At 38.4% G+C, this 21,372-nt stretch overlaps 1 protein-coding gene across 5 annotated transcripts in view; it reads right to left on the bottom strand.

Moving 5' to 3' along the window:
• Positions 1-896: 896 nt before the first annotated feature.
• The window catches only part of camk1b (calcium/calmodulin-dependent protein kinase Ib), a 145,990-nt gene continuing 125,514 nt past the window's right edge, over positions 897-21,372 (bottom strand). For all 5 annotated transcript variants that reach the window (XM_061984893.1, XM_061984891.1, XM_061984892.2 and 2 more), the window contains 8 exons: positions 19,495-19,633; positions 19,191-19,317; positions 16,949-17,024; positions 15,678-15,790; positions 15,305-15,383; positions 15,138-15,225; positions 13,151-13,289; positions 897-8,064 (listed from right to left, as the gene is read on the bottom strand). In XM_061984893.1, the coding sequence (XP_061840877.1) occupies positions 7,964-8,064; positions 13,151-13,289; positions 15,138-15,225; positions 15,305-15,383; positions 15,678-15,790; positions 16,949-17,024; positions 19,191-19,317; positions 19,495-19,633 (862 nt within the window). In that variant the 3' untranslated portion in view covers positions 897-7,963. The remainder of the gene's footprint in view (positions 8,065-13,150; positions 13,290-15,137; positions 15,226-15,304; positions 15,384-15,677; positions 15,791-16,948; positions 17,025-19,190; positions 19,318-19,494; positions 19,634-21,372) is intronic.

Raw genomic sequence — 21,372 nt, 5'->3', positions numbered from 1 at the left:
ACACACACACGTATCTAATATATATAAATATATATCCATCCATCCATCCATTTTCTACATATATATATATACCGTACACACACACGCTTATATACACATACACACACATATGTTGAGGCTCGGGTGGTAGAGCGGCCATGCCAGCAACTTTCGAGTTCCAGGTTCGATCCCAGCTCCCGCCATCCTAGTTACGTCCATTGTGTCCTTGGGCAAGACACTTCACCCTTGCTCCTTGCAAGCGAGCTCCCGCCATCAGTGTGTGAATGTGTGTGTGAATGGGTGAATGTAGAAATAATGTCAAAGCGCTTTGAGTACCTTGAAGGTAGAAAAGCGCTATACAAGTATAATCCATTTACTGTGAGTGTGTACATATTATCTTAATATAATGGATATATAATTAATATAATTGGAAATTAATAGTAGGTGAAAGTTCGATTCCTACCTTGACGACCTTTTTAAAGTTTTATAATGAATAAAAAATGTCAATCAGCTAAAATGCGGCAAACATGGATAAGTGTGGAGAGAGCGTTTTACATGTTTCCCATCATGAACTATAACGGATTTAGACGGGTGTAATTCCGAAATGTGTTATGGTGTCTGGACGATTTTCATAACGTCCTGCAAAGTTCAGTGACCATGTGTGTTAATTTTTACGGTAGTTTAGTTTTTTTTGTTCGGACCATGACTAGGGAAGGTTGTTTGGATTGTGTCATTCAAGTAAATGCTGTGCAATTCTGCCTAGAATACTTTCAAGGGTCATTGATCTGATTTACTCACATTGTCCGCAAGATGGCAGCAAATATGTAGCTTTTAGGATTAATTTAGTAGCACTCTGCGGCGTCATCCATATTTAAATGACATAAAACAAATCTTCAAACTTGACAAAAACCCAAATGTATACTGCATAGACCAGTTTAATGTGTTTCACGTACAGCCACTTTTCCCACAGCCCACGATGCATTGCTTCTCTGTGTACAGCTCAAAACACCGTTGAAAGAAAAAGGCGACATATTTCATGACTCACTCGTTTGCACGACAAATCCTTGAAACGTAAACCCGAAGTAAGAGGACGCTGTTTACCTCTTTTCCGCCCCGAAAGAATACAAATCATAGCATTTGTAATTGAAAGCAGAAATATTTGTAAAAACGTCTTCCTGTCCGTCTACTTTCCTACCGCAGACTCGAGCGGTGAGGTCATGGCTACGTGGTTATTGATTGTTTCATGACCAGGAATGTTCTCAGGGCAGTTTGGACGACTTTCCAACAAGTACAGTCAGAACATTTATTACAGTTTCCCTTTCAGATGACCTCTCATTTTTAGATAGTCATTCCATTTATCAATCAAAATCGGGTCGATTTGGCGTCTTCAAGCACGTTGGCGACTGCATCGGATTATCCTGCTCAACGTGCACGGAAACAGAAGTTCAGAACAGTCGGAGAGAGTCTTTCGTTGTTAATAGGGATGGGAATTGAACGTGTATCAAATCCTCAAAATGGCTCGCCTTTTTTGTCAAGCGGTTCTCTTAACGGTTCTGATTACAATTGGCGGCGTCACCCTAGTGGCTCCCTGAAGCTTTTTCAAAAATGTGTGGAAATGGAAAAAGATGAGGGAAAAAAATTTTTTTTTGTTTTAATATTGTTTCTCTAGAAGGACAAACATGACACAAACCTCCCTAATTGCTAGAAATCCCACTGTTTATATTAAACATGCTTCACTGATGAGAGTGTTTGGCGAGCCGCGTTTTGTCCTACTAATTTCAGCGGTCATTAAACTCACCATAATTTGTTTACATGTACAACTTTCTCCGACGCTGCCACAGAAAGACGTGTTCTATGCCACTCCGTCTTTGTCTCATTTTGTCCACCAAACCTTTTATGCTGTGCGTGAATGCACAAAGGTGAACTTTTTTTGATGTTGATGCAACGTAATCTATGCTAACATGCCATTTAGGCTAGCTGTATGTACATATTACATCGTTATGCCTCGTATGTAGGTATATTTGAGCTCATTTAATTTCCTTTACTTATGTCCTCTGTGTATTTAATTTATATTTGCATGTCTCATGACACATTATCTGTATGTAAGATTGGCAGTATTTCTGATAGTTGTTTGTGTGCCATGTTGTTCCAGACCACAGCAATGATTGAAAAGCTTGCAAAGAGTGTATTAAATCCACCAGAAGAAGACAGCCTGACATTCCTTTTAACTTGGACACACACATATATACCTTCGGCCTCTCTAAGACAGTCATTTCCAGGAGTTATCTCACCCTCTGAGAAGCCTCTGTTCTACTAATGTTTTCCAATGTTGTAAACATGTGTAGAATAAATAATATATGTGTCAGCCATTTTGATAGGAGGCTAATACAGCTAATATAGACACTTACATCATGTGTTGCCTTCATTATAACATTTATATGAGGCTTTTAAGTTTTTGCGGCTCCAGACAGATTAGTTTTTGTAATTTTGGTCCAATATGGCTCTTTCAATATTTTGGGTTGTGGTCCAAAGCTTGCACAATTTTGCCACAGTGCTCCTGATTTCCGGTAGGTGAACGCTCAATGTAGTCAGAGGAAAGTTACAATGTTTTCTTCTAAGCTACGTATGTGACCTCACTGTAGGCTCTGTAAGGTCATGTTACCTTTAAACCCGACCTAACTGAGGCTAATCCACCACTTTCCACCCTTTTTTTTCCTAATAAAACTCGATAAGAGAACCGTTAAGGAACCGACTCTTTAAGCAGAACTAAAAGTGGAACTGGAACTGGAAAACTCTTAGCTATTCCCATCCCGAGGTGTTAAAAATCCACGTGATCCATCAAGGAAATGTCGCCAGTTGAGTATTTTCAAACACCATATTGACTGAATCACTGGGAAACCCTGAAAAGTTACAGTTGAACAACTTCACAGTTGCAGTCCGACTACACAACCAGTTATCCTACAGAAATGCCGAATAAAGCTTAAACATATACCATGAAAAATGTATATATCTATATATCTTAAAGCGGTGCCATTAAGTTAAGACTTTTTCATGAGTGCGACAACTTACAGTGGAACCTCCAAAGTCATACACAAGCCGTTCTGTAATATTCCAAGTTGTTCACATTTCTTGTGTTAAGACTCGATTTTTTAAAAACAACATACACAAGAAAATATATACATTCGTAGTAACCCACTGAATATTTTGCAACTAAGTCAAGTAGAATGCAGTCAAGTCCTTCCCAGTGCTCAGACCCACCATCCAAAATCTCAGGAAGATCGAAACATGTGAAGGGAAGTTATGACATTAACATTTTCCACCACAAGGGGGCGATATTGGTAGTTCTGATTATCTTAAGTGGGTAAAGACAGTTTGATGGTTGTGGAGAAGTTTTTCCCGCCAGGCTCCGCCCACTACCGATGGATATGACTAGGTACCGAGTCCCGTATGGCACTTTGGGGTGTCGCATGTGTACCAATTCCAATCAAGATCTGAATTTGTGGAGCTGAGTAATAAATGTTGAAAGTTTTGTGGCAAACCCATCCAGCCATCTATTTTCTACCGCTTTTCCCGTTCAGGGTTGCGGGGGGTGCTGGAGCCTATCTCAGCTGCATTCGGGCGGAAGACGGGGTACACCCTGGACAAGTCGCCACCTCGTCACAAGGCCAACACAGATAGACAGGCGAACCATCAGATCTAATTTTGGTGCCATGCCACACCCACATTCTATAGCGTCGGCGGAACTCCCTCGCAATTTATCATCGCCCATCTGTCTAGTGTCCGTCATTCCAATTGCGGCTCATTTGGTCAAAGTCCAGAGGAGGAGTTTGTTGAAGTAAAACCCCAGTTTTTAGCCGAAAAATTGTTTTCAAATATGGGTTTGTGAGACTTTTACGTGCGTCCTGTCATGATGGACTTCTCCAGGAATTTTTGTGACGACACGTGAATCTAGCGGCAGGGGCTAATATTAAAAAAATTATAATAATTATTAAGGGGGCGCCAATTTTGAAATGTTGTTTTTAGATACTCCAAAAATATTGCCAGGCTAAAAGCGCTTGCAAAAATTAATGAGTTTTTGTTCATGTTGAGGGCCTCAAAAACCCGAAACGCAATAGGGCTCCCCAGCTCCTAACTTCTAGGGGTATCAACAATTTTTTTTTACGAATGAATCTACTTGATGATGAATGATTCTTAAACGATTAAACCAAATCGATTAATTGTTACCCCTAAAAATCGAATCGTGTCGTGCCCAAAGATTCCCAGCCCTACTAACGACACACTCTTTGAAGGGAAACATGTTTCAAACAGGAAGGCATTTGGAGAGCAATACTGTCACCTGGTGGTGTTTTATAGGTATTGCCTTGTTTGATTGTTTTTTTCCGAATGAATCACGATTCTTAAACGATTAAAACAATCAAAAATCGATGAATTGTTACCCCTAAGAATTCAATCGTGTGGTGCCCAAAAATTCCCAGCCCTACTAACGACAAACCCTTTGAAGAGTGACATGTTTCAAACAGGAAAGCGTTTGGAGAGCAAAACTGTCACCCTGTGGTGTTGTATAGGTATTGCTTGTGCAGGTAACTATAGAAACTCTGTAATATTTGAAGTCTAATGTGATATGCAGATGTCACCAATGATTATGACGTGAACTCCAAGTTATGTTTGAGGATTTTTGTTTGTTTGTTTGTTTGTTCAAAGTCCTTAAGAAGGAGTTTGTTGAAGTACGACCCCTGTTTTTGGCCTAGAAATAGTCGACGGTAGCCAAGATGGCCAACTTCCAGATTGTTTCCAAATATGGGCTTTTGGGACTTTTACGTGCGTTCTGTCACGATGGACGTCTCCAGGAATTTTCGTGACGAAACGTGAATCTGGTGGCAGGGGCTAATGTTTAAGAAAAAAATTATAATAATAATATTAAGGGGGCACCAGAGAGTAAATTTAAAAATTTAGTTTTTTGGTACTCTTAAAAAAAATATTGCCAGACTAAACGCGCTTGCAAAAATAAATGAGTTATTGTTCATGCTGAAGGCCTCAAAAACCCGAAAGGCAATAGAGCTCTGCAGCCTTTGCTGCTCGGGCGCTAACCTCTACACAACATAGCAACATTTTTTTTTTTCCGAATGAATCACGATTCTTAAACGATGAAACCAAATCAATTAATTGTTAGCCCGAAGAATCGAATCGTGTGGTGCCCAAAGATGCCCAGCCCTACTAACAAAACACCCCTTGAAGTTAGACTTGTTTCAAACAGTAAGGTGTTTGGAGAGCAATACTGTCACCTGGTGGTGTTTTATAGGTATTGCTTGTGCAGGTAACTATAGAAACTCTGTAATATTTGAAGTCTAATGTGCTTTGCAGATGTCACCAATAATTATGAATTGAACTCTGAGTTAGCTTTGAGGGTTTTCTTTTTTCTTTTTTTTTTGTTTGAACTTGGACTTGTACCACTTTTGAGGGTGTCCGACTTGAGAGGTTCCATGGTAGTTCTCCGATCCTTATGGATCACAATTCATTTGCACACTGCCACATGAGTACCACAGGTGTTTACTGTGATTCAGTGATTCTCAAACTGTGGTGCGTGTACCACCAGTGCTACGACAAAATAATTTAATTACATATCCAAACACAGTGTCACTGTTCAAACTGTGTGTGATGTTACAGTGACCAAACATATTATATTTACTTGTTAAATACAACCTTTGTCTCGTTTTTAATCAATACTTAGGCCTACTACGCTACTGTATTTTAATGTTGGTCATTATGGTGGTACTTGGAGAGCCACGTGTTTTCTGAGGTGGTACTTGGTGAAAAATGTTTGAGAACCACTGATCTAGAGCATTCGTACCATTTTAAAGTATTACAAGACAGATATACGTGCATTAAAGCTCCTCTCTGCTCTCAACACAAGACCTTAATAACTTACTGTATTTTCCGGACGATAAGCCGCTACTTTTCCCCTAAACTTTGAACCCTGCGGCTTATAAAACGGCGCGGCTAATTTATGGGGTTTTCTTCGTTTTTCTAAGTTTTGTTTTTACCAAATAGTTTTCATATTACACCAACAGAGACACTGAAAAGGTGTGTTATTGTTTGTGCTACGGCACCATCTTTTGGACGAGGTCGCTCACTGCAGGTTGCTGCGGGTTAAAAATGTACTTCCTGTTTCATGCCTTAGCCGGAAGTTAAATCATCCATAGCATTCCTACTCAAATGCATTCTTTATTCATCACTCCAAACGTTTGTAAGTTTTACAATATAACTAAAACAATTCTTCCTTACTAAACCATCCCATGTGTGATGTCTGTAGGAGTGTTTTTATGCATGTTTGCACAAGCTATCATAATGTAATCAAGTGAGCATCGTTAGCATTAGCTAATATGCTAACACATTCACGAGTGTATGTGCTAGTATTATTAACTTATAACGGCGTTCTTGTGTATCCTTTCAGTTTTGTAAATTCACCAAAATGTCACCGTGGAGTTCATAGCATTACAACGCGTATGGATTCCTCATTGATCACTCCAAGCAAGGTTTGTAAGTTTTACAATATAACTAACACATTTCTTGCTTACTAAGGCGTCCCATGTGTGATGTCTGTAGGAGTGTTTTCATGCATATTTGTACATGCTATTGTAATGTAATCAAGCTAACGTTGTTAACATGCGAACACTTTTACAAATGTCTGTGTTAGTAATATTAACTTTACAATGGCATTCTTTTTGTATTGTTTCAGTTTCACAAATTCCTTAGTAAATTCACCAAAACATCACCGTGGAGTTATTGAGTCTGTTTAGCCGATTGGAAAGCTAGCTTTGACGATGACTTCTGTTTTGTTTGATCAGCTGTTTTACTGCCCTGTTACAGACTCTGTTTGCAAACAATAAAGGTATGCAAATAAACATTTACAGGACAACTCCTACCAGTGTATATGTTCGGCTTATAGTCAGGTGCGGCTAATATATTTAAAAATATGTACTTCTTCTAAAATTTGGTGGGTGCGGCTTATACCCCGGTGCGCTCTATAGTCCGGAAAATACGGTACTAAACAATTTACACTGCAAGATTATTTTCCACATAAAAATAAATGCATATTTCAAAAAGAGCAAAGAACGTAAGAGGAAAAGATGGCAGGATAGTTACAGTACACAGCGACAGATGCATATATATGTCTTTTTTTTTGCATCCACACATTATTTATCTTTAGGCTTGAAACATAAAAAATCAGCCTATATTTAAAAACAAAGGTAAAACTAGCCTCTGGCGGGCAAAGTTACAAACGTGATTATTACAAAACATACGGAGGATTGTGCAGAAAGACAACCCACGTGACGATAAACCCTTCGCACACTAAAGGCACCGTAGACGAAGATGAGATCCCTGCGCTGGCGCGGTTAAAGAGGTCGAGAGAAAGAGGAAGGGGGAAGCCTTTTCCACAGCTGCACGGAAACACCATTTCATAAAAGGCTACATGCTAATGATGGAGTTTGCATAAAGGTCACCGATCGTCTTCTCGGACAGATCTGTGCTCACTTTGCGGTCCTTACGTAGGGTGTGGTACATTCAAAGGCTTCCATCCAAGACGAAAAAGCAGGGCATATTTGAGAAGATAAGAAAACATGCTCGGGGACTTCCTCTCCTGATCATGCACGAAACAAATAGCCACAATAGCGCAGGCCGCATTAAAATAGTCTCAGCTCTGTCCCGCTTCAGAAATAAACAATCTTCCCCGCCTTGCTTTTGCACAAACTCCCAGCCCGGCCACACGACGAGTCGTCATAGCCGTCACCATCTTCCCATTCCTGCCTCCCTTCCCAGGCTGGACAGACTCGCTCCCCCTGCAGGCGACAGGTTGGAACCACGGCGTACTCCCAACCAGGACGTGACGGGGAGACGGGGGAGTAGCTACCTCCGGTTCCACCGAGGGGGTTAAAAAATGGAAAAAAATCACTGGGGTCAATGAGGCAGTTAGGCGGCGCAGGGATCACACCCGACTAGTCGGGTGGCAGCGGTAGCTGCAGTTGGACAGAGGGTCCACGCCGTCCCCGTCCACGGCCTGGGAGCAGCCCGCCTCGCAGCAAGACTCTGGAAGACAATAAAAAGTCACACCTACGGTAAGGACGGCAACAAATTTAAAGGGGAACTGCACTTTTTTTGGAATGTTGCCAATCGTTCACAATCATTATGAGAGAGAAGAAGACATTTTACTTTTTTTAAATATTTTAAAGATGATAAAAAATTCTTGGAAGATGTGGCTAATGGAGTCACCGTCGTAGCCTTCAAAGCCTCTAAAACAACATTTCATTAACGTTTTATATACACACTGCAAGTACATATATAATGTAGTACAGACACCTTCATAACAATATGTAATATGTACAATATACACACTGCAAGTATATATATAATGTAGTAACAGACACTTTCATAACAAGGAAGTGTGTACAATATACACACTGCAAGTATACAGTATATATAATGTAGTAACAGACACCTTCATAACAATATGTAATATGTACAATATACACACTGCAAGTATATATATAATGTAGTAACAGACACCTTCATAACAATATGTAATATGTACAATATACACACTGCAAGTATATATATAATGTAGTAACAGACACCTTCATAACAATATGTAATATGTACAATATTTACCTTATTTTGGTCATTTTAATCATTGATTTCTTGAGCGCATTTATTTCTGTTTCCATAGCAACGCACTTCCAACTTCTGGCAACAAATGTGTGTTCCTACTTCCAAAAACAAATGCTTGTGTGTGTTCTAATCATGGAAGACTTTGTAACAGACAACAAAGACAACTATTTTTGGACAATTGAGGATTCACAACCTCATTTTTTTGAAGCTGAATATACTGAGGATGAACTGCTGTTCATAGAAGCGAGCACGAAGAAAGAGTGTGACGTTGGAGCAGACCGAAGCCAAGAGACTGAGGTGAAAGTGACTTGAAGCTGCAAAATGTGGAATTATCGTCCGGTATACTGTAATATGATTGTTCATGTTTTTCACTCAGTACAGATTGGTGTCCTATCCCATTGTGTTGTGCATTACAAACTCAAACACGTTTCGTGTTGACATAGAAGCTAGCTTATCTCTTGCCGTAGTTAGCTTTTACGGCTAATACGGTAGCATGCCGATGTGTTACTACACTAGAAAAATAATTTCTCAGGGTTCACTCTTACAATAACAATGCTGCTACAGTTTGGTTATTATACAGGCTACAGAACATAAATGAAGTATTGTTGATGCTTTTTGAATGCATTTTTGAAGTGATTTAGAGGTAGCTGCATTGCTGGCCACCAAGAACGAGCCGATTTTTACATGTTAGAATGCAAAAAAAATAAATTTTGTCTTATTGTCTCTCAATGATTATGAACGATTTTCAAAAATTTCAAAATAGAGTGCAGTAGAACCGCACCTTTTAAAACCTTTTCGAAATCACAGCAATTACTAATATGTTCACTTCACTTCCTGTTTTCAATATATTCCAGTAGTTTTTTTTTTTTTTACATTTATTGGATTTATTTTTATAAGGAACACATATACATTGACTTGATGGAAAAAAATATAAATGTACCTAAACTTGAAAAAAAAAAAGGATAACATAAAGAAATAATAATAATACCAAATCAAAACAATAATAATCATATATAAACATAACAAAACATGATTGTGGGAGATTACATATTTTTACTTTTCCAGCAGGGTTTCGAACGTCATTCTTTTAATAGTAAAAGAAAATGTCAAAGATGTGTATTAGAAGAGTTTATAGTCTGTGTTGTAGATTGCTATTGCAATATTTGTTTACTGTATTAGTAAAAACAACAAAACTAAATGTGGTACATAAATAAATAAATAAATAAATAGAAGTATAAGAGTATATTAATGGTACAAATGTTGACTAACATGTATGAGTGTACATGGACATTAAATCATTGTTGGTCTATGTATTTACTTTGTGTATATTTGTATGCTGTGTACACGATGTATTAGTACTATGTTGTGTAAAGTACATGACTATCACATGATGATGAAGCTCAAGATCAGAGCCTGATGTTTGTTTGTTAAAAGGCTTAGGCCAAAAAAGTGCTTAACTTCAGCCTAAACCCTTTCTGTCTGTTGAATTGTCAATTTATTTTTTGATTGATTGATTGAAGCTTTTATTAGTAGATTGCACAGTACAGTACATATTCCGTACAATTGATCACTAAATGGTAACACCCCAATAAGTTTTTCAACTTGTTTAAGTCGGGGTCACGTTAATCAATTCATGGTAAATGAATTTGAGGATGTAAAAATGTTTAGTTTATTTTGTTAACCACTGACCAAAGAAATAATAAACTAAGTAACGAGTTAATTTTCAGTGAGTTCAAAATAAAAATAAGTGCACACATTTTTTTGGGGGGGGGATTCACTGCGATAATTATTTTCAACAAATGATTTACAGTTAATTTATTTGGCCCCATTCGTCACGGTTTACCTGACACATGAAACGTGACAAATTAGGGGGTGTCCTATCCCCTTTAGCCGCCAGACGGCAGTAGAGTGTTGAATATCTTAAAATGTGTTTGGTGGCAATTCCAACTTCAGTTGCTATGTATAGTGGCGCTTTCCTTCATTTTCCGCAGACTGCATTGCAAATTGATTATTACCCAACCCCTCTTCCTCTCATGCGAGATCCACCCAGGAATATGAATCCTTTCCCTACTGTATTTTTATCTTTCACTTTTATGTTTATTTAGGATATTGATGTTTGAGCTTCTGTTTTCCCAGAGACCTTCCTAAACATTTTAAATTCAATTGAAGTCTGAATCTGAAAAAATATCAAAATATATAAAAGTGGAAAATGAAAATACAAAAATAATAAAAAATATTTCTAAGAATATTTCATTTTATTCAACGTGGGGAAAAAATGGCATGCACTCATTTTTATTTTGATGCATTTTTCAACATTCAACATCAAAAGTAGATTTTTCAGTTTCAATACTCAGTGGCCTAGTGGTTAGAGTGTCCGCCCTGAGGTCGGTAGGTTGCGAGTTCAAACCTCGGCCGAGTCATACCAAAGACTATAAAAATGGGACCCATTACCTCCCTGCTTGACACTCAGCATCAAGGGTTAGAATTGGGGGTTAAATCACCAAAAATGATTCCCGGGCGCAGCCACCGCTGCTGCTCACTGCTCCCCTCAACTCCCAGGGGTTGATCAAGGGTGATGGGTCAAATGTAGAGAATAATTTTGCCACACCTCGTGTGTGTGTGACAATCATTGATACTTTAACTTTAACTTTAACTTAAAATAAAGGTTTTCAAGAACCAAGCTTTTTAGCTCCATATACACATTGACCCTCTGAGTACAAACAAAAAGATGCTGACCAACATAAATGATTATACACATGCTGCAGTTCTAAAAGCACTTCTAGTTAGCTTAAAATAGCACATAAAGAACACAAAAGGAGTAATAAGTGCACAATCTTGTGGAATGTGAATAAATGTTTGCTTATAAGAACAGAGTGTTTATGACAGGGGAGTTAAACTAATTTAAACTCAGGGGCCACAAGGTGGAAAATCTATTCCCAAGTAGGCCGGACTGGTCAAATCACGGCATGATAACTTAAATATAAAGACAACTTCAGATTGTTTTCTTTGTTTAAAAATAAAGCAAATGTACAAATCATAATGTTTTTTTCTTTTTCTACACTTAAATGTTGCGGTTAATAGTATCCTATCTTCATTTGTGATTATTTATACTTTCTGAATAAATTATGCTATAATGTTCGTCAGTCAAACGGTGGAATTGAGTCTGGCAGAGTTTTAAAATTGGAGTTCATTTTTAATCCATCAGAAGATGAATTGAATAATAACTAAATCAAATGACACAATGTTATTAATGTAATTTACTAATTTTCCTCAACTGACATTATGACATATAACATTATGATGTTTATTCTGTACATATGTAGCAAACAAAGCTTGTCAATTTGGACTAATTTCATAAGTCACACATGAAGTTAGAAGGGGATATGTATTATTTCAGCATTTTTACGTGCGCCCAGAAAATGAGTCGCCAGTCACAAGCACAACAGGAAATGTACAGATATTCAAAAGCATTTTTTGTGTAGAGATGTCGCAGGTTACATTACCAACAACATCTTTGTCTGATCATGGAAGGGTTGCCTCTATCTTAACACGGCACATAGCTCCGCCTCCTCTGAAGTGCTTTCAAGGCAGGCGATACAAGGAATCTCTATTGCGACATCCAGTGGACACATTTAGAATAGCACTGTCTTCCATTCTAAAGTTTCAGCTAATTTTTATACTAAGCAAACTCATCTGGAAACCTGTATGCGGCCCTGATCCAGCCCGCGGGCCCTACGTTTGGCACCCCTGGTTTATGATGTTAAATGTGATGTATAAACATGTCTTGTGCATTTTTGTTCTCGTCTTTCTTGGGTCTCTTTGCTAATGCTAAATGAAACACGATTATTCAAGATTAAAAATGAAAAATATTCACTCGTAATTAATGGAAACTATTCCACAGCAGCCATGTGATTAATCTGAATAAAAACGTAAGCATTTGACATCACTAATATATGAATAAATAAATGATTCTATAAGTTACTTAATATATAAAGTGAACAAATAATAATACAAAAAATTAAATAAAACAAAAAATAAATAAATAAAATAATAAATAATATAATAATAAAAAAATATTATAATAATAATGAAATACAAATTATCATTGTTATCTTTTTCATCATTATAATGGAAATAAAAGGAGCCTTGGAGATCTTTATAAAACAATCTTGCCTGTCTTTATACTTCTTCGAACCCAGACTGGATCATACAACGCTTCAATTATTCCACATTTTGTTATGTCGCAGCCTTATTCCAAAAATGGAACAAATTCTACACACAATAGCCCATAATGACAACTTGAAAAGTTTTTATTTTAAATTTTGTCAAATGTATTAAAAATAAAAAAATATCCCATGTACACGTAAAAAAATGGGACCGTGTAACAAAGAAAACATTGAATGACTCTGTATTAAATCTAAAATAGTGTGGACAGCAGCACCACCTAGTAGCGCCTTGATGCAGCGTCCTCCCTGAAAACAACTGGAAAAGGCTAAAATTAGACTACCTGCAAGTTGAGGGTCCTCTCCCGGCAGTCGGTGATCTCGACACGGGCTCGGCAGGTTTGCTTGGTGGGGTCCGTCCTGGTTGGTGCCCAGCTGAAGACGCCTCATGTGGCGGACCACTGCGGTGGCGTTGAATGCTTGCTAAGGGCAATAGGTGTCATTACTGAAGATGGCTCAGTTGGCTTCACACAGCCTAGATGCATCACTTTATAAGCGGTACCTAGGGCTGGGCGATATACCGGTACTATATTTAATAATGGTATATTTTAGAAAGCGGTGTATATTTAAGACTATAGTTAGTAATGGTATATTTTAGAAAGCGGCGTATATTTAAGACAATACCACTATACTGGTATTTTTTTATGTGCCTTTGTTATTTGATCTTCTCGCATACCAGTATTCGGACTAAAAATACCGTGGTATCAGTTTTGATCCATATTGCCCAGCCCTAGTGGTACCCTGTTTTTCGGACTATAAGGCACACTTAAAATCATTTCATGTTCTCAAACATCGACAATGTGCCTTATAACCCGGTTGCGCCTTGTGTACGCATTAATTCTGGTTGTGGTACATGGTGTAATGACAAGTGTGACCAGTAGATGGCAGTCAGACGTAAGAGAAACCTGTGGACTGCAGGTTGACGCCTGTTCAATAAATGACGCTAGCAAGTACCTGTAATCCAGCAATGCCAAAACTTTGATGTTTCATTGAGAACATAGAACATTACACAATCTTATATTTGGGATCTGCATAATTCCCGAAAATGTTTCTCTATCCTCTTGTTGTGGGACAATCATCCTTCGCTGTTGCAATTTCTAATACAAAGTAGCGTACAGTTCTAACTTATATCTGTCAGTGGAAGCGCTAAAAACGACTGGTACAACAGAGATGGCGACGTCAAAGTGGAGACACGTAAGATGGTCTGTAAAACATCATCTATGCAACATTTGGACCAAAGAACCACCATGACATGTTATGTAGACCACAAGGAAGTGTTTTAAGCGTAAAAATAAAAACAATCTTCTTTTTCTTTTGGATAGACAACTTCAAAATGTAAATAAAAAGTGCCGTTTTTCAGACCATAAGGCGCATCGGATTATAAAGCGCATTAATGGGGTCATATTATTATTTTTTATCCTTTTTTAAGGATAATACGGTAATAAGAAAATGACACCTTAAATGCGCCTTATATACAATTTTTTAAGGATACAAATAATAATATCACCCCTTTAATGCGCCTTATGATCCGATGATAAAGGATGAAAAATGGTAAAAGTAATAATATGGCCCCCTTAATGCGCCTTATGATCCGATGATAAAGGACGAAAAAGGTTAAAAATAATAATATGACCTCTTTAATGCGCCTTACAATCCGATGATAAAGGATGAAAAAGGATTAAAAATAATAATATGACCCCTTTAAAGCACCTTATAATCCAATGCGCCTTATGGTCCAAAAACTGCCCCTTTTATTTATTGTTTTAAATCCTTTTTTAAAATTAAAATAAGATAAAAATAATAATATGACCCTTTGAATGCGCCTTATAATCCGATGCGCCTTATTGTCCGAAAAACAGCCCCTTTTATTTACTTTTTAAATCCTATTTTTATCCTTTAAAAAGGATAAAAATAACAATATGACCCCTTTAATGCAATTTATAATCCGATGCGCCTTATTGTCCAAAAAACTTCCCCTTTTATTTACTTTTTAAATCTTATTTTTATCCTTAAAAAAAGGATGAACATAATAATATGACCCCTTTAATGCACCTTATAATCCGATGATAAAGGTTGAAAAAGGATAATAATAATAATAATATGATCCCTTTAATACGCCTTATAATCCGATGCGCCTTATGGTCCAAAAAAATGGCCCTTTTATTTACTTTTTAAAGTCTAGTGTCCCCTGGATACAATGTTTTTGAACATTTTGTACAATAGAACGAAATACATTCCACAAATACTAACTACAGGGGATCCAAATCTTACCTTCCACTTGCTTTTAGCAAAGTTCTTCTTGATCTGCGCGCTGACGGACTCGTGGATGTTCTTGTCCAGCGCCGTGTCCCCGGCAATCCTGTGTCGGAAAAACACGCGAGCGTTAAATCCAGTACGTCTGATGCATGCTGGGAAGGAGGGACGGTTGTGTCAGGTACCATGGGTGCTGCAGGGCCTGCTCGCAGGTGTAGCGTACGCCGGGGTCTTTCTCCATCAGGTGGACGATGAAGTCTTTCGCTGCCGTGATAAAAAACAAAACACTTTGGTAATGACCACCATCCAATCAGCTCGTTCCAGGGGGTGGCGCTGCCGTGGGTCTCAAACACTTCCACCAAGTACCACCTCAGAAAACACTTGGCTCTCCAAGTATCAACATAATGACCAACATTAAACATACAGTAGCGTAGTAGGCCTAAGTATTCATTAAAAACAAGGCAAGTATATTCCGTATGTTTGGCCACTGTAATATTACACACAGTTTGAACAGTAACACTGTGTTTGAATATTTATCTAAGTGTTTTTTTAGCGTACCTGAATCTGAGATGTCATCCCAGTAAGGAGAATCGAACTCGTATTCTGCCTTCAGGATCTGCTCAAACAGTTTGGCGTCGTTCTCGTCGTAAAACGGAGGGTAGCCACACAACCTGAGAGGCGCAAACATGTTTCTTTACGAACAGCACACCAGTGGATGGAAAGTGTGGAGAGTCTTTTACATCCCACCACGCATCGGTGTAATTCCAAAATGTTTATGGTGTTTAGATGTTATTCATAATATCCACAAAGTTCAGTGAGTAGGTTGTGTTATGTGTGACCGTGTGTGTGTTGACTTTTATGTGAGTTGCATTTTAACTTTTTTGCACCATGACTCGGGAAAGTTGTTTGTATTGTGTCAGATAAGTAAATGCTGTGCTATTATTTCAAAGTACTTTCAAGGGTCGTTCATCTGATTTACTCACATTGTCCATAAAATAGCAGCAAAAATGTAGCATTCAGAGATCGCCAAGATAATTAACAATGATTTGAAAGCACCCCAACTCATATTCAACTCATAACGTCTCGCAGGTCAAATTAAAAAGGCTGGCAGACCACACTTGGCCTGCAGACCATAGTTTGGACACCCCTGGTTTACATTATTTCCTTCTGTTTCGTGCTTTTACCCAGATGTACAAGTGCTTTCCCGTCTTGTAGCCGTCCCTAGCGTTACAACGTGTATGGATTCTTCAATGATCACTCCAAGCAAGGTTTGTAAGTTTTACAATATAACTAAAACATTTCTTACTTACTAAAGTGTCCCATGTGTGATGTCTTTAAGAGTGTTTTCACGCATATTTTGTACGTGCTGTTGTAATGTAATCAAGCTAGCGTTGTTAACATGCTAACACTTTTACGAGTGTCTGTGTTAGTGTTATTAACATACAATGGCATTCTTTTTCTATTGTTTCAGTTTCACAAACTCCTTAGCAAATTCACCAAAACATCACTGTGGAGTTATTGAGTCTGTTTAGCTGATTGGAGAGCTAGCTTCCGCAGCTAGTGGGTCCATGATGATGACTTCTGTTTTGTTTGACCAGCCGTTTTACTGACGTGTTACAGACATTGTTTGGAAAGAATTAAGGTATGTAAATAAACATTTACAGACTCTTTCTGTGTAAATATTTCATTTCACAACATATATATCTGTGGCTTATAGTCCGGCGCGGCTAATATATGGAATTTTATTTAATTTTTTCCAACATTTTTGGTGGGTGCGGCTTATATACCGGTGCGCTCTATTGTCTGGAAAATAGGGTGATAATACTCACAGGATGTAGGCAATGACTCCAATTGACCAGCAGTCCACTGCTTTACTGTAGGGTTTCTGTGCCAGAACCTCCGGGGCTGACAAGGAAAAGAACTCCATCATTTTTTCTGTTTTGATTTGTGCCATTTACAGGGGAATATCCGTAAGTTAAACCCTATTTTCTAAATACAACTATGAAGAACTATAATATAAAGTTGCACCTAAAACGTTAACAGCAGCTGAGCATCCAAAGCAAACTGTCAAACTCAAGGCCCGGGGGCCAGATCATTTTATGTGGCCCAAAAAAAGCCTTGAAATAATATGTATCAATAAAGTACTTTTTTTAATCTTACTAAATGTATTCCTTCTTTCCTTTTTGACAGAAAATATACAGTACATGTACTGCATGTAATTGCCTCTATTTTTTATTCAATATTATCTAATAATGTAACAAATATTATATTACACACTACATTTATGTTTCCTAAAATACAAATAAATACTCAAATACATATTTGACTTATGTATGAATCTGTAACAATAATATTTTTATGTTAATAATGTCATGTCAGTTACATTTGTATGAATTTAACTGACATGAAAGTAGTTATAATTTTTTTTTACAAAGTATGTAAAAAAATATATTGATTGATCAAATTCATAGGCAATTGTGTTATCCAATCATGAGGTGAGTCCTCATTAGGCCTGTGATTCTTCACGATTCGATTCGGAATTGATTCTTGGTTAAAAACGATTCCCGATCTCCAGTAGGGAAGACATTCATACGGCCCCATTCCTGGGTGGATCTCGCGTCAGAGGAAGAGGGGGGGTTAATCATTTTGCAATGCAATCTGCTGAAAATGATGGAAAGCGCTAACCTGACTCTGGCCAAACCCTTGTAGTTCGCTGAGCTCCACACAAGGGTCTGGGCTCAAAGGCATTGCAAACTCCTTTAAGATAGCAAAAAATAATGAACTAATCAGGATCGCCGGGCGGGATTTCATAGATGTGCTGTAACGCCAAAGCGACTGTTTGGTTCAAACAACAATGGCGGCACGCAGCCCTCGCTGCGTCGTGTGCTGACATTGATTCGGCAATTGCAACTGTTTTGTCGAATCTATCGAATATTAATTATTTAAAAGATGAACAGAGAACGGTTTTAAAGGCATTTATTGGTGGCAAGGATGTTTTGGCTCTTCTTCCAACCGGGTTTGGATTTCCCAGCGTCGCTCTCATCAGCGTCACGGGTTGATTTGGATGTGAGTGGTTGAAGTAGCACATCATTCAAGATAACAGACAAGTTATCCAATCACATACAATGATTTGTTTACAAGGCACCGCTTTCTGAAATACTGTACATCTCCTATTGAGAACTCCCAGATCAATGTGTGGAGCTCAGCAAACTACAAGGATCTGGCGAGAGTCAGGTCAGGAAAGCGCCACCCTGCATAGCAACTGACGCTTTGGTCAAAGTTGGAATTGCCACAAAACACATTTTAATTAATTAATTTAATTATTAAATTTTATCAAGACAACATTACAGCAAGCTTAAATGTCAACACTGAGCAAGCACACAAACACACTAGTCTCGTTGGTGCGCTCAAAAACCAAAAAACACAAAAAGAAAAATTATTTTCCCTTGTGTCTGCAAATATTTGTGGCATTGTTGAACACTCTGCGAGTTTCCGAGTTATAAACGAGCAGTGGCTTCACGTAGTCGCCGCTAGCGTTAGCACAAACTAGCAGTGTGAGGCGATCTTTCATCGGCTTGTGTCCCGGTAGTGCCTGTCATAAAGGTCCGCTGTGGCATCTTTTTCGGTCTCATCACAATTCAAGACTTGCTAAGGGAACAAAGCCCCCTTCGCTGTTAAAACCCTCAAAGTGAAAGCGCTGCAAGCTGGCGGCTAACTATAAAGCTAAAATGCTAGCTTCCTGGTTGTTTAGCACCCTCGAAGCGATACAGCAAGACTGCGAGAGTTTGAACACATTTAGAGCATTTATGAGGTACGACAATTGTGGAAATAAACACATCAGAAGTGGCGCTAGCCTTGAATCTCTTTAAAATGGCCGTACCGATGTGTACAGGATGTGTACAGGATGTAAACAGGATGTGACGTAGGGGTCCCCGAATGAATAATGGATAAATAAATGAAAGGTTAGATGATTCCACTGTATTGTGCTGAAGTCATGAAGCAGCTCTCTTGGTGTAACGAGGAGGGTTTAAGTGCCAGACACAAACATAGAGTTATTTTTGAATTATTTACCGACATATCCAGGAGTTCCGCAGGCTGTGGACATCACACTGCCGGAGCCTTCAATTTTAGACAGGCCAAAGTCGCTGATCATGATTTTGGAGTCCTGGTCCATGCTGTCGTAGAGCAGGTTCTCTGGCTGCGACACACAACACCTGATCCAGTCAGTTTCCCCCTCAAAACAAAAACACCTTCCACGGCACACTGATTACCAATCCCAGGGGAGGAAATATGATACATCACTTCATCAAGAAGGTGTTGTCTTAAGTGCAATCAACTCAAAGAATAAAGAAAGTGGACATTAAAAAAAGATTACCTTGAGGTCCCGGTGGACGATTCCCATGTCATGGAGATATTTGACAGCATCCAGAATCTGCTGGATGAGTTTACTGGCATCTTTTTCTGTGTAGAAGCCTTTCTCGATGATGCGGTCAAACAATTCCCCACCAGACACCCTGGATGGAGCATCAAAAGCAGTCCACGTTAATGCCAAAAACTATCTTGAAAAAATATACAGTACTGGTCAAAAGTTTGGACACACCTTCTCACTCACAACCCAACTGATGGTCCAAACCCTGTTAATAAAGCAAGACATTCCACTAATAAACCCTGATGAAGTAAAAACCATTTCAGGTGACTACCTCTTGAAGCTCATCGAGAGAATGCCAAGAGTGTGCAAAGCAGTGCAAGTGTGGCTATTTTGAAGAAACTAGAATATAAAACATGTTTTCAGTTATTTCACCTTTTTTTGTGAAGTACATAACTCCAAATGTGTTCATTCATAGTTTTAATGCCTTCAGTGACAAACTACAATGTAAATAGTCATGAAAATAAAGAAAACACATTAAAAAACATTAAGTCCCTACCTTATGACAAAAATGATTTACGACCTAGCTGTCAAAAATGATTTACGACCTAGCTGTCAAAAATGATTTACGACCTAGCTGTCAAAAATGATTAATGATCTAGCTGTCAAAAATGATTAATGACCTTGGGGTCAAAAGGTCAAAGGGGGTGGGGTTATGGAAAGGTCAGAGGGAGGGGGAGGAGGGGGGATACACCTTGTGTTAGAAATGATTAATGACCGTGATACACCTTGTGTCAGAAATGATTGATGACCCTACAAGAGGTGGTGGGGTTATGGAAAGGTCAGAGGGAGGGGGGTATGAGGAGTCCCACGAGTCCCGCAGCCGGCCTTGTGAGCCCCGACAGAGACATGGGAGGAGTGGTGGAGAAAAGTTGGAAAAGTGGTCAAAAGTCCTCAAAATTTTCAAAAATCACACGCACGCACGCACACACATACGCACACACACAAAGTCTCACTTTGATACACTCTTGTGCGTGAAAATAACCAGATACATGCTGAAAAACATATTTAAAAGCTGGAAAAACTCTGGTAGAGCACACTCTTCAGAGGGTTTTGAGAATGAGGGGTAATTATTATTTTTTTTTACTGATTGCAATATATCTGTTTAGAGTTTATATAATAACAAGTATTTATTCTAAATAAAAGCAGTTAAACACCGCATCAAAATTCACGCTCAGCAGAGGGATGTTCTAGGGGAACCTTCATCCATTTTGCGTAAGTACTGGTTATTTTTTACATTGTTTTATTACCTCTGTTTTACAACGTTATTGGTATATTTTATTAGACGATGATCTAGTCGACGCATAAGTAAGAGACGACGAGCTTTGTTTGATTGATCTTACAAAGTTGGAAAACGACTCTAGCGGTGAGTTTAAACTATTGATTTGTTTTATATTATTTGTAATCATTATTTTGTTTTATAGAGGGGATGTGGGAAGATTCTAAAGAGATCTCTTTTTCACAATCACAGTTTGATGAGTCAAATGATTTTCAATTTACAAGAAAAAACATACATTATACAATATATATATATATATATATATTTACTTACAGATGTTTCTTTTACGCCTCTGGCACGATGGTTGGTCTTAACTGAACGTTCGACGGCATCACACTTCCCGCCAAAACGTTCCGAAGAAGTCTATATTGAAGACCAGCTTGCGGAGGAGGAGGCGGAGGAGGAAGTTTTAAACCCGCAAAAGACTCCTGCCGTTGAAGAATTGTTCCCGGACAAAATTGTCGAAAAAGACGTCGAATGTCCCTCCGTTGAAGACTTGCTTGCTGCGGACGAGAAGGCTTTTCTCCCGGTAAAGAGTCCAGAGGAGG

This window comes from Nerophis lumbriciformis, linkage group LG23 (genome assembly GCF_033978685.3).
Source record: "Nerophis lumbriciformis linkage group LG23, RoL_Nlum_v2.1, whole genome shotgun sequence".
Lineage (NCBI taxonomy): Eukaryota > Metazoa > Chordata > Actinopteri > Syngnathiformes > Syngnathidae > Nerophis > Nerophis lumbriciformis.
Note: the sequence above shows the minus strand (reverse complement) of the source record. Positions and strands in the feature narration are given on the sequence as shown.